The 14000-nt window shown below is 42.6% G+C and overlaps 1 protein-coding gene across 2 annotated transcripts in view; it reads left to right on the top strand.

The window, feature by feature from the left end:
* REL (REL proto-oncogene, NF-kB subunit) overlaps positions 1-14000 on the top strand; it is a 56261-nt gene that overhangs the window by 15434 nt on the left and 26827 nt on the right. For both annotated transcript variants that reach the window (XM_045008357.1, XM_045008356.1), the window contains exons 2-4: positions 847-989; positions 4742-4890; positions 9604-9695. In XM_045008357.1, the coding sequence (XP_044864292.1) occupies positions 847-989; positions 4742-4890; positions 9604-9695 (384 nt within the window). The remainder of the gene's footprint in view (positions 1-846; positions 990-4741; positions 4891-9603; positions 9696-14000) is intronic.

A 14000-nucleotide genomic window follows, 5' to 3' on the forward strand; every position in this document is an offset into this window, starting at 1 on the left:
ACTGCAGTAGAAGCTAAATCAGTCGATTCAGAGGAAACACCTTCATTCTGAGGGGACTTGCATTCAGAAAAATGTACTATAATTAAAAATTTCATCCATTCCCTTGGACTAATCTGTTCATTTTGACATTATGAAATAATCTTTCAGCAGACAGGCCCTCACCACTATCTAAGAGAAACTGAGCTCCATGGCGCGGGAACCCTACTAATGATTATTTATATTACAGCAGTGCCTAGAAGCCTCCTCCTCTGGGGCTCCCATTGTGTTCATATACACAGGCCTGGTCTACACTGGGAGGGGGGGGATTGATATATGTTATGCAACTTCAGCTATGAATAGCGTAGCTGAAGTCAATGTTCTTAGATCTACTTACCGTAGTGTCTTCACTGTGGTAAGTTAACAGCTGACGCTTCCCCCATCAACTCCACCTGCGCCTCTCTCCCTGGTGGAGTACTGGAGTCGACGGGAGAGCGCTTAGCGGTCAATTTATTGCGTCTTGACTAGATGTGATAAATCAACCCCTGCTGGATCGATCACTGCCCGTCGATCCAGCCAGTAATATAGACAAGCCCACAGTAAGAGACAGACCCTGCCATGAGGAGCTGCCAGTCTAAATATATGAGGAGATGAGTGAGAGAGAGCATTTATCATCACCCCCATTTCACAGAGTGGGAACTGAGGCACAGATAAACTAAATGATTTACCCAAGATCACCCAAGAAATCTGTAGAAGATCCAGGAGTAGAACCTAGATCCCAGTCCAGTGCTTTAACCATAAAGCCATCCTTCCTTTTTGCTTTTTAAGCTGTATTGTGTTGTAACCTTAAACATTTTCATTTTCCTAAAGGTGGGTCTGAACCCTGCGTCGAAATATTCGAGCAACCCAGGCAGAGAGGCATGCGTTTCAGGTACAAATGTGAAGGACGATCAGCAGGCAGCATTCCAGGAGAACGTAGTACCGACAGCAATAAGACATATCCCTCTGTAGAGGTAATACTGTTGTTATCCATAATTATTTTTTACATTGCACTATGCTGCAGGTGTGCATGGGACTTTAGACAGTAAATAAGGGGCCTGATTCTCCATTCTGTAATCCTGCTTTTTTGTTTGTTTTTCTTTCTCTATCATAATTTCACTGAAGCTGATGAAGTTAAAACAACTAACATAACAGAGTGGAGAATAATGCTCTTGGTTCGTACTCTGCAAAGCTTGCAGTCTAAATTGACGGCAGTCAGATAAGCTGCAGAGGAAGTTAACAAGCCAGGTTGATGGAAGGAAGGGACACAGAGTATGCTTACTTGGTGGCTTGGGTTGTTCAGGATGGGTCGGGTTTGTTCTTAGCTTTTTGTTTGTTCTGGGTACTTGCATAACTGTTTTTTAACAATTGAGGGGGAGTTAACTAGAGGACTGATTGCACATTCTGAGGAGGGTTTTGAAGGAGGTTGGGGTACATGGTTTGGGAAGGGTATTCCAGCTGCAGGGAGTAGCATGGGAGAAGGCACAGAGGTGCTTGTTGCAGATGGGAACAAAGGCAGCCTGGGGTGAGGTGGATTTGGGGGAATATAGGGATCAAATAGATAGATTCATATAACCAGTGATGCGGAGGTAGAGCTGTACGGAGAGCCTGGAAAAGCCCAATGAGGAATCTGAAGTTGAGGTGGAAAGGGATGCAGAGTCAATAAAGCAGTTGAGAAAGGGGAGTGATGTGGTCAGAGCAGCAGAAGATAGGGTGACCAGATGTCCTGATTTCATAGAGACAGTCCCGATTTTTGGGTCTTTTTCTTATATAGGCTCCTATTACCCTCCACCCCCTGTTCCGATTTTTCACACTTGCTGTCTGGTCACCCTAGCAGAAGAAGATGATTTGGTAGCTGCATTATAGATGGATTGAATGGGAATAAGATAGATGTCAGGAAGTTCAGAGAGAGGAGATACACAGTAGACTAGGCAGGACATGATCAAGGCCTGGACAAGGATTTGGGCAGTAGAGATGAAAAGGAATGGATGGATTTTTGGATCTGTTGTAAAGGAAACAGTGGCAGGATTTAGCAACAGACTGAATGTGTGGGATGAAGGAACGCGAGTTTGTGAGCCTGGGATGTGGGAAGGATGGAGGGGAGGACGGAGAGGTAGATGAAGGATGGATGTTATGGAGAAGGGAGGGGAGGACTTGGAGAGGTAGATGAATTCCAGTTTTATTGTGTTGTGTTTAAGTTGATGGTGGGACATCCAGGAAGAACTGTATCAGGGCATGGGGAGGGGAGAGGTAGATGTGGGAGTCATCAATAGTTGAAACCATGAGAGGGGTTAAGATCTCGTAGGGGTTATAGACAGACAGACAATCTTGTGGCATACTAGTGAAGAGGAGAAAAGGGGAGACGATGGAGCCTTTATGGCAGACATTGAAGGAGCTGTCTGAGAGAGAGGTGATGTGCCAGCTGCATAATAGCCCCTGGAGATGAGCGAGAGTTGAGAAGTATGGTGTGTGGACAATGGAGCTGAAAGCAGCAGTATGAAGCTCCACATCACAGATCAGAAGCAATGCAATGCATGGCAGGGGAATGAACAAACAGGAGGTGCCAGCCTCCCCCACTCTTTGATTAAAGAGCTGGCAGGAAATCCCGCCCTGTCTGTGTGTTGCTGGCTCTCCTGCAATTGGAGAAGGGAAAGGGGCTGTGTGGGCTGCTTGAGAGAGCATGTGCTGCTGCAGGGAGACAGCAGGCTGAGTCCAGGGAGAGGCCTGAGCATGTGGCCCCTTTGATCCTGCGCAGTGTTGCTCTTGAGGATCAGTCAGAGCCTGAAAGGAAAGAAGCCCCTGATTGTGCCTGAGAGAGCATGGGGGGGATGGTAGGCTGCTCAACGTAACTGCTGCTGACAAAGCTGTGTGTGTTACCAATAGCAGTGTCGGAGTGATTTCTGGGTGATTTCCTGCATCCCCAAAGGCTGTAGGTGGGATTTCCACTCCAATGCCCGGGGTGGGAGTTTGGAACTGACTACAAGCAAAGAGAATCAGCCGCCACCACAGGTGGAAAGGTCAAGGATGGTGAGGGTAGAGAGGAAACCCGTGGGTTTAGTGAGAGCAGTGGGATGGAGGAGGTGAAAATCTGATTGCAAGAGTAAAGGAGAGAGTTAGCAGGGAAGGAAGTCAAAGCAGCAAGAGTTGGCTGGATGCTGAAGGGCTTAGGTGTGAAGAGGAGGTGGGGGAAAGGAGTAAGTATTTAGAGAGTCAGGGATTATTCTTAGGGTAAGAGGAGATAGTGACATATCTGAAGGCTGAGAGAAAAGAGCCAGATGAGAGAGAGAGAGAGCGAGCATGAATGAGAAGGGAATGAGGGAGGTTTGAGAGTATTATAGAGACCAGGATCAGACAAAAGGTTGGAGAAAAAGAATACAATGAATGCTTCATCCTCAGAGACTGGGTACGGGAGGTGTAGGAAGAAAAGGTTGAGAGGGGAATGGAACTGTTGTGAGGCAGGGGAAGTGGAGGAGGAGAGCTAGTATCACAGTTAACGTACTACCCTTAACATATCTGTGAGATAGTTTTCAAGCTGTTACACTTCAATCAGTTTAGGCCAAACTCTGCCCTTGGATTCACCCACATAACCCTCACTGACTTCACTGGGAGCTATCTGCCTGAGGGCAGAATTTGGTGCACATATCTGAAGCGCACTGGGAGTTAGGCTCACAACTGTCCTAAAAAACCTAGTGGGAAAGGGAGGTTTTCTGTAGCTCCATGCACAGTGTGCTGAACATTTCGCCAAAGGCTCAAGAGGATCTTTTCTCTTAAAATGGACGTATGGCTCAAAGCTATAATGTCAACATCGTTACAGGTCCTGTACAGCATACTCTACTTGGGAAAAATCTCCTGTTGCTTCCACAGATTGGAATCTTGTCTGTGTAAGGGATCCTACCTCTTTTGGATCAACTAATGGGCCTAATCCAACTGCCACTGAAGTAATGGAAAAACTCCCATTGATTTCAGTGAGAGTTGAATCTTGCCCTTCAGTGGGAGTCCCTGTGTGGCCCTGAATACGGAATTGGATGCATTTGTAATGAAAATTAGGCATGGTAATAAAATATATCTTGTAACGTCAGGGCAAAATGCACCCCATGCAGAGTGTCTGCATGAAGCTTGCATAGCACTTTAGGCCCTCTGCACAGGGGCAAATTTAGCTTCTAGAGCCTGATTCAAAGTCTGTTGATCCAACGTAAATACACCCACTGACTTAGTGGGGCATTAAGTCAGGCCTATGGCGAGTTCTCTATGTCGAGATTAGAGAGACATTGTTTTCACAACAGCATGGAGTAGAAAGAATTAAAATGTAAAAGAAATCAATAGTTTGACAATGACCAGTGAATTTATTGACTACAAACCTCTTGTAACTTAGCCAGGCTGTCTAATGATGTGATTTATTTTTCAAAATAAAAGCCTAATTCTTTCTGGATGTTTCAGATATCTATATTTTTGTCTGACAAATGGTTGAAATACACTATATTTTTATTTGTAATTGTTCCATCTCTGGCTTTCAGTGTGAAATGAATGGTAATTTGATGAAACACAGCTTCTCAATTTTCAGGACACAAGGGTTGGGTTTTCATTTCTAGTGCAACAATTAAGACAAACTGTATTCCCACTTATCCATAGGACCTTGTCAGTGTCACCTGTTCACTATCCAAGTTTTGCAATCTTTTAGACAGACGTGATTTAGAATGTAAGTGCATTTCTCTTTACATTTGTGCAGGTTCTGAACTTTGATGATAAAGTGAAAGTAAGGATTACATTAGTGACAAAGAATGAGCCCTACAAGCCGCACCCTCATGACCTGGTTGGAAAAGACTGTAGGGATGGCTACTATGAAGCAGAATTTGGACGAGATCGCAGAGTCCTATCGTAAGTAGCAGTGTTGTGTTGAGTTTTAGACTAAAAATGCCAGTGATGTGCTGGAGAGGCTCTCGGGGACAACCAGGAAACCTTTGTTAAAATCCCACCACCAGACTGAAAGGACAGTTGGAATGATTTCCTTGCCAGACCTGGAGTTCTCTCCCCTATTTGTGTATTCTTCAAACCCATCCCTGACAGACACACATCATCCCTGGCACCCTACAAAATATTTCTGAACAGAACTGGGTTTTTTGCCTTTGGAATGTGCTATTTGTTTAGTACCTTATTTAGTCTCTTCCTTTCCCATCCTCCTGCCTCTATTTCTCTCTCTTTCTTGACTTTATTTCCTATTAGGCAGCTCCTAATGCCCACCTCTTGTGGGCTTGACTTCCAGCCCTCCCCCACTCTATGCACTAAAATGATCCGCCATGAAATAGGTAATGATGACATTTAATTTGTCATCATTAAAATCAACACTCCAAGGAAATTAATGGAATTTAGGAGAGTAATAATATTTTCATAATAATTGTTTCAGGCTTTCTGTAGGCTCAGGAAGACAACTCTGCATTGATTAACACACTGCATTCACATTTGGAACGTTATCTTTGAAGCCACCTTCTTTTTTAAATGAACACTTAACACTAAATGTCATGCAGGCCCATAGATAAATCAAGCAGGCCAGGTATTTGGGGGCACTGGATTAGAGGATCCCAGCAAGGTTATCTCAGCCCTTCATCATTCTAAAATATATTATTGTGTGTGTATGATTTTGGAGAGAAGACGAAATGCTGAGGCCTTGTCTGTTCAGCATGGACATTAAGGCCCTGAGACTTCTGAAAATCAGGCCTCTTTCAGAAAGTACTGAGCCACATACCCTCTGAAAATCAGGCCTCTTCAAAGTGTCTCCCGTTAGGCACCCCCAAATCACCAGTCGCTTGTGAAAATCTTGGCCTAAATTTGTTGAAAGATATGTACCATCATAAATGGGCTAGCTATGGCTAAAGATAGAACTAAGATGATTGAAAGGGAGACAGTAGTTGGAAAAGAGCAGTGGGCTAAGAACTGTATCTTGTGAGACTCTGTAGAGGAGTCTCCGCATCAAAGGAGTCACCACTTGAGCCATATTCAGCCATGGTGTAAGTAAGGACAGTTCCAATTTAATGCTGGTATAGCTACTCATTAGGGTGTTATGAACATCTCAGTTAACTGCTGCATGCAACAGAGTTGCTAACAAACATACCTATGGCATGAACGATAAAGGTAAGAGCATAACATACTGTAGGAGATATGGACTTTGGTCATTTCTCTATAGAAGAATTCACAACTGTGTCTGTTCACTTCTTATGGTCTGTAAACTTTGGAAATTGATTATTGCTCTTGAGAAAACAAAATGTTTACAAACTAGACTGTACAGAGTGGGGAGACGGGTGAGAAAGTAAAACTAATACACCAGGATCCAGACTGATCTGTTACACTGTATATCCACTATGGGTAGGGCCTTCTGCAGCTATCCAGGCAGGGACAGGATTTGTCCAGGAGTGACTATACTGGTGCACATGTGACTGTCGCTGTGTTAAGATTTTTACTACCCTGCTTTGATAATATCTCTGGAATATCTTAAAAATATATGGATTCCCTTCGAAAGTGATTAACATCTTCAAAGATATGTATGCCGGCAATAAGTGTTGTGTTCGCCATGAAGGACAGCAGAGTGAGTGGTTCCATGTGAGAACGGGAGTTAGACAAGGGTGTGTTATTTCGCCCATTCTGTTTCTTGTGGTCACAGATTGGGTGATGCGGAAAGCCACTGAAGATAGGCCAAGAGGGATCGCATGGGGACCCTCTGGTCATATTGAAGACACTGACTTTGCGGATGACATCGCCCTGATTTCAAGCTCTCAGACGGACCTCCAAGAGAAGACTGATAGAGTAGGTAGAGTAGCAAGGTGCGTAGGACTTAATATCCATGCCGGTAAGAGCAAAATAATGAAAGTAAAAACAGCCAGCTCGACGAAGACAGTGTTATGTGACGTAGAATTGGAGGAGGTGAACGACTTCAAATATCTTGGTAGTTACATATCGGCTGATGGCAATATTCAGAAGGAGATATTTACCAGAATCGGTCTTGCAGCAAATGCATTCTATAGACTTCAGAATATTTGGAGGTCAACCATCTTGCAAATGAAAACCAAGGTAGAGATCTACAGGTCGAACGTCCGCTCTGTGTTGCTCTATGCGGCGGAAACATGGAGGACCAACAAGAAGATAGAAAGTTGGCTTCGGGGCTTTGAAGGAAGGTGTCTTAGGCGAATTCTTAACATACATTGGCCGCAGCGTATCACCAATGTTGAAGTGAGCCGATTAACGGGCATCAACAATATAGTGGATGAAGCCAAACAACGAAGATGGAGGTGGCTGGGGCATGTGTTGAGAATGGATGCTGACAGACACCCTCGTCTTGCCCTCCGATGGACACCACAAGGAAGAAGGAGGAGAGGTAGACCATTGGGGACGTGGCGAAGGACCATTGAAGAGGAAATGAAAGGTATGGGAATGAAGTGGGATGAAATCTGCTGTCTCGCTCAAGAACAAAATGAATGGAGGAGAGTGGTTGGCGCCTTATGCTCCACAGGGAGTGAAGAAGAAGAAGAAGAAGAAGAAGCTTTGATAATATACTGGCTTTAATATGTTTCTCCCTTTATTTTCCTCTTGCTCCTTCCCCCACCCCCTTCTGTTTCTCCTGCTCCTTGCCACTCAGGTGGCACTGAAGTGGTGCTGCCTAATTTTGTTGTGCATTCTAGTCAGTTTCTCTTTCCTGCTCCAGCCCTCTGCTTAGCAGCAGTGATATGGTCACTAGCCAGTCACTTTCACAGTCATACCCAAGCATATTTTAGAAAAGGGTCAGACTTTGTAAGTTTTGAGAAGCCATTGGTTAAGGATCTTTTAGTTAAAAGTCCAGTTTGGCCCACAAGATGACTGGTACTTGATAGTTATGAATAATCTACAGCAGTAGAATAATTGCAGTCAGTTTTCATGTAGCAGATAATGTTTTTGTTAGAGGCTGATTTTTCATATGTATTTAATTGACAACTATAATTTACAGTGTTCTGATAGTACAACAGGCAGAACCTAGAGTGCTATGTGCTTAGATTGCTTTCTGAGTTGGCGTCTTACTTTCTCCAACTCCCTGTCTGCATTACAAACAACCGGTTACAACACAGTTGTCCCCCAGTATAGTTGTCCCCCTATTTTGCTGTATGGGGGGGATGGACATTAACCCTCTCTCCAAACTCTTCGAAAGCGCTGGGCTGTCATATTGTAATTTGGGGACATGATCCAGATCCCATCTATACCACTGAAACATGCTTTAACTGTGTTTGGGGGAACAACTGTATTCTATCCGTGTTTCCCTCAAAACAATTGCATTTGTAGTGTGGACGAGGCCTAAAAAAAGTTGTCCCTACGCAACAAAATGATACAGCAATAGCAGTGCATTCTAATATTCTCTGCAAACCCTAAATACTGGAAACCAGAAATGGAACCAAAGTCATCTAATTAAATCATGAGACAGCACTGCATTTTTTTAAAAAATCAGAATTCAGTCCAGTTAGACAAACACCTGTCCATGATGGTCTAGATAATACTTAGGCCTGCCATGAGTGCAGGGGATTGGACTAGATGACCTCTCGAGGTCCCTTCCAGTCCTGTGATTCTATGAAATGATGCCTATATTAGTCCTTTAGTGAGTTTTAGCTCTCTAACTGCAGTATGGCCTTAGAGTGTGGTGTGGATAGGGGAAGGAAGATGACTGGATTTCTGTAGAAAGGGATGGATCCACTGATAGCAGGATGGGACTGAGGAACTTGCAGGGCAATATTGGCCCATAGTTGAGGGAGACAGATAGCAGTGCTACGTGATCAGGGAGTGTCTCAGGAAGTCTTCAGGCATGTCTCAAGTAAAGAGTCTTTGTGGGGTTTCAAGGGAAGGGAATTGCCAGTTCTTCTGGAGGTGCAGTGGAACCTGGTGGCATAACTGACCTCCTGTGTTCTAGTGATATTATAGTGTGTTCAGATTCTTACTTCCTACTTCCCCACCCTGCTTTGATGATGTCATGGTTTTTCCATGTGGGAAAGAATCAAATTGTGGGGACTCCCCCCACCTCCTTTGCTGACTAGATGTAGTCATATGCAAATGAGGAGGAACTGTAGCTCTTTAGAACTTTTCCATAACTAGATGAGATTTCAAATTTTATAAAAAATTAACTTCAAAACACTGTTGCAGATTTGCATTTCCTGGTGTGAGACACTGGGCCAGCTCCTCAGCCGATGTAAATTGAAGTAGCTCCATTGACATCAAAGGAGCTTTGCCAGTTTGCACCAGTTTAAACACTGGTCCTCTATATATTTTTAGCATTGCTAGTTTACTATATTAAAACTCCAGTGATAACTCTTTTTAATGTGAAAAAAATATTCCTCTGTTTTTATTTTATTTTATGTAAGAATTCTTTTCTTTTTATCATTACCTTTATTTTGGAAATATAAAACCATCTTTTCCAAAGCTCTTTTGCCATCTTTATTTCCTACACAACTTGTTATTAAGATATATTTTTGACAAAAGATGTACAATTTGATTCTTTACAGGGAGGATTAGAATTCAGCTATTGAATATCTGTGCCAGTGATTAAGTTAAATAATTGTTCTTTGTTTGTTACATGTGCTCTAGTTTTCAGAATTTGGGCATTCAATGTGTTAAAAAGAGAGACCTGAAAGAATCAATCTGTTCACGAATCGCAAGAAAGATCAATCCATTCAGTGGTGAGTAGCTGTTAATAAACAGTTTGAAATGCATGTTAAAGAATTTGGACACCAAAGCAATTTAATTTGCAAGCACTTTCTATTATAATGCCCTTGCTCTTTTGATGGAGATGTATTTTAAAATATAGGCTTTTTAGATGCTGCCAAATCTCTTCCCTTTAGCTTCTTTATTTCCCCACTCCTTTCTCACTCTCATCCTGTGATTATTCTATTCAGTAGGTTATGACTTCTAGCAGAAACATCATGGTCTCCTTTGCCAGATAGCAAGGGCAAAGGTCCTGGTTTGAGGACATTGGGCTGCAGGAGGAGACTTCCCCAGGAGATCCTCCAAGTGTCCCATGAGTGAGGCTCACAAACTCTGCCAGCCTTGGGAGGCATGGATTGAGTTAGACTATTAGCAGTTTCTTGCTGACACACCGCTTTAATGACAGGCTTTATAGCTGAAGTGTGAAGGGTTAATATGGCAAGGAAAATGTTTAAGTCAGTTATTCCAGGACTCATTGAAAAACAACTCTTTCAGTGTGGCAAACTTGAATAAAAGAGAGTGTTAATATAACAGTCAAGTTTCCTAATCATATTTTTGTTTCTCTACTGCTATTTTTGGAAGATATTTGGGTTTAACAAGTTACTTGCTTGGAACTACAGCTGCTGCTGCTGCTTGATCCCATAGTAAAAGCATAATGATGTGTTTGACATCAGAATCCATTGCCATGGCATTTTGTGATGTCACAAATCTGACTGGCTCAAATGGGTGGTGAAGAAGGATTTCTAAAGGGACTGATCCTGCAAAACCTTATTCACATGAACAATACTTAATTTTGAGTGTGCATTCATCAGACCCAGACAGTTTGAAACAGGGTGAATAAAAATCCATTATTTAAAAAAAACTTTACAGAAATCAGATGTTCATATTTACATGTTATTTCTTTATTTTCTTCCCATTTTATAGTTTTAAATTGCTGGAGTGGATATCTTGCACTTGTTGCTTTGATTAGTTTCCTCTAACTGTTAGAAGAATTCAGATTTGTACATAGAGATTTTTCTATTAAGAAGTTTCACATTTAAAATGCCAGTCTTATCCTGTAAAAGACACAACTGTGGCCTCTTTAATATTATCACTGTGAAAACAGCACAAACAGAAACACAAAATTGATAAACAAGTAGCCTGTTCTATATTCACAGCTAACACCACCACTGAACTTTCCACAAGTCAAAAAAGCTGAAATGCTCTTGAAAATCCCAACCTTGGTGCCTATATAAGGATTTAAATGCCTAACTTTTAAGCTTTAAAAAAAATTTCATCTATGCATAAAAAAGTTCACAATGTTTTTAATAAAAATTTAGACTTTCAATACATTAACATTAAAGCAATTTTGTTTTGAAGTGACAAAGACTTTGTACCACTAAGAGGGAAGTTTTTAATACAAATAAAATGATGGGTGGAATAGCCTAACTCCCTCATTATTATTATTATTATTATTATTTATTTTTATTTTTTACCAGTTAGGTCTGATTTCTGACTCATCAATTTTGGTCCATTGATTTCTGGTCTACGCTGCTTTTGTTTAGCAAGCATGATCTTAACACTGTCTTTGAGTTCTATTAGCAGGTCTTGTTTAGATTAATTCAGTTTTTCTGTGTCCCTTTTGTACCTTTGCCCACCCTCATTGATTGTTATAAGTTATTGTATCATTTATGAACTTTCACTTCTTACTGTTAAGATCACGATTAGGCTAGGCCTAATTATCACAACAGGGCAACACCAAAGTTATAATTCAAATTAACTTTGCAATGAAGACTCTGTATGTATTGTGTAGAATGCTGGAAAAAATCTCTCTCAGCACAGTTTCCCAGAGGATTAGCACTGTTAGCCAGAGGGCTCCACTGTGAGAAACCAAGAGTGCTCCACCCTCCTGGCTGCTGGCAGGCTTCCCCCCTAGAATTTGGCAAATGGATGCTGCTGAGGGCCCCCATTCACTTGTAATGGTTTTACCTAGTAAGTGGTCGATCAGGCTTGAGAACCCACTTCCTTCCCCAGTTACTAAATTAAACTTCCGTGTCCTCCCCAGTTTCTCCTTTGTTCTGCCTCTCCTTGCTGCCCCCTTTTACCAGTCCTTCATTTCTTCTCTCACAGACGATCCCGCACTCACTTCACAGTAGTCACACTCTCCACAACTCCCACTCACACCCACACATGTCACATTCTCAAAGACTCACTCCCACACGACCGTCATGCTCCCCTCCCACACACCCCCGTCACTCTCTCCACAACTTCCCTCATCAGCCCCTCTGCCAGCCACACTCTGCAAGACCCGTGTCCCCTCCACCACGCTCTCCAACTCCCTTTACTTTCCTACCCCAGCCAAACTCTCCGAGACCACCTCCCCTGCACTGCCCCCTCACTGCCACATTTCACTGCTGCTAGGACTGGTTTACACTAAGGCTTACAGTCACTGAATAAGCACAAGACCTCTCTTTAGCACAGGAGAGAATCTTTAAGCGGGAACTTTCAGAACATTTTGTGAAGTGCAGAACAGCAGAAGTCTCTGCAATGGATATCTCAGATATTTAAAGGAATGATGTCCTTAAAAAACAAGAAGCAATCAGCCTAAATTCTCAAACTGAAGAATTCACTGAATGAAAGCCTACCAGTTTGTTTAACACTGGGTAAACCCACTAAGAAAAGAGACACACTGGTCACCCAATTACATTTGCTTGAGGAATCCCTTCATTCCTTCACCATCACCACTCCCATGCATACACTCCTTCCTGTTTAATCTTATGCTGAAATTTGGACTTTTGCTTAAAGTGAAAGCGTTGCAAATTATTTGAAGTTGGGGGGTGGGGGGAAGTTAGTATAAAAAATTGGAAGCATAAAATTTTTGTTGCTAAAGGAGACACTACGTGGCTAAATTGAAGCTTAGAAAGAGACCTAGCTGAGCTTCATTTGACAGCTGCTGGATAAATTCCCTTGGAGATGGTTCTTCAGTTCCAGTTTTTAGGTTAGATTGAAAACAGGAAGAGAAGCTTGTCTAAAGACAAAGTTGTCTACATAGATTAGGACACTGTGACTCAAGCGTTCTCATTTCCATTCTAATTCTGCCACTGACTTGTGTGTGACCTCATAGCTTTTCTGGGCCTCAGTTTCCTCATCTGTAAAATGCTTCCCTACCCTTTGAAGTGCTTTAATATGTGTGGAGGAGAGACAGACTTAGTAATTGCTATTAATTTTAGTTTTTACTGGTTAGTTGGGTTCCTAGATGCTTTTATGATGATTGGCACTACATAAAATCATGAGAGAGTGTAGTTGCTGTAGTGAAATCCCATCAATAGTGTATAGGGCCAAATTCTGCCTTCAGAAAGGCGAGGTATCTCTCTTCAAAGGGGTCAGTTGTGACTTAACTTCATGTAGCCCTGTAGGGATGTAAAATCCTCACTTCACCCCTGCACACAATGCAGGACCTACATAGGCATGTGGGGAGAGCAGGGACTGCATGCCAGATAATTTGCTCTTGCAAGTGAGGCTCAGGGAGTAACTGGAGCCATCTGTTCCCCCACTTTGCACAAGTCTGGAGGTGAGGGGTGGAGTAAGTGGAATCTGGTAGTGGGCAGATGCAATATAATGCTCAACCCCTGCTCTAAAGGAATTTTGGAGGAATTGTGTCTCAGAAGTTTCTTTGAGATGCAGTCTTTTGGGAGCTGCTCCCAAGGCAGTGCATCTACATGCAATCCCTTACACAGGGCTGAGTAAACACTGAGTCTAGCCCTAAATCTGTATGAACTGGCCACATACATGAGCGGTCAGAATGAACCCATAGCTATTAGTGGGAATGTCTGTGGCCTAGAGAGTGAAGTACAGTTTTTGATCATTAGGGCAATAGTTGTAGTTGTATTTGTTAGAGAGGTAGAGGCTTAATTCTGCTCGGCAATATGTGCACACAACTACTGTGTGAGTTATCGAGGGTACAACATGTCCCTTGGTAAATTAAGCTGGTATTCTTAACATAGCCCTTTCTGCACACTTTGCATTTCATAAAATCAGCACAAGGCCTTTTGGCAGCTTGGCACTTCTGCCTCAGAAGTTTCCATGCATGTTAAGGTTAGATGCTGAGTTGCCTGCCCGTCCGTTCTAGAGTGGGTGGCTTCCACAAATCAACTTGATGTTGTTGCTTGGGGTGGGAGGGAGGAGTTTGCTGTTAATCAGGTATGGTGACATCTAACAAGCTGCACCTGCCTCATCTATACTTCTTTTCAATATTCCAAATAACCTTTCACTTTCCCTATGCAATCTCATCATGAGAGAAC

Source organism: Mauremys mutica, chromosome 3 (genome assembly GCF_020497125.1).
Source record: "Mauremys mutica isolate MM-2020 ecotype Southern chromosome 3, ASM2049712v1, whole genome shotgun sequence".
Lineage (NCBI taxonomy): Eukaryota > Metazoa > Chordata > Testudines > Geoemydidae > Mauremys > Mauremys mutica.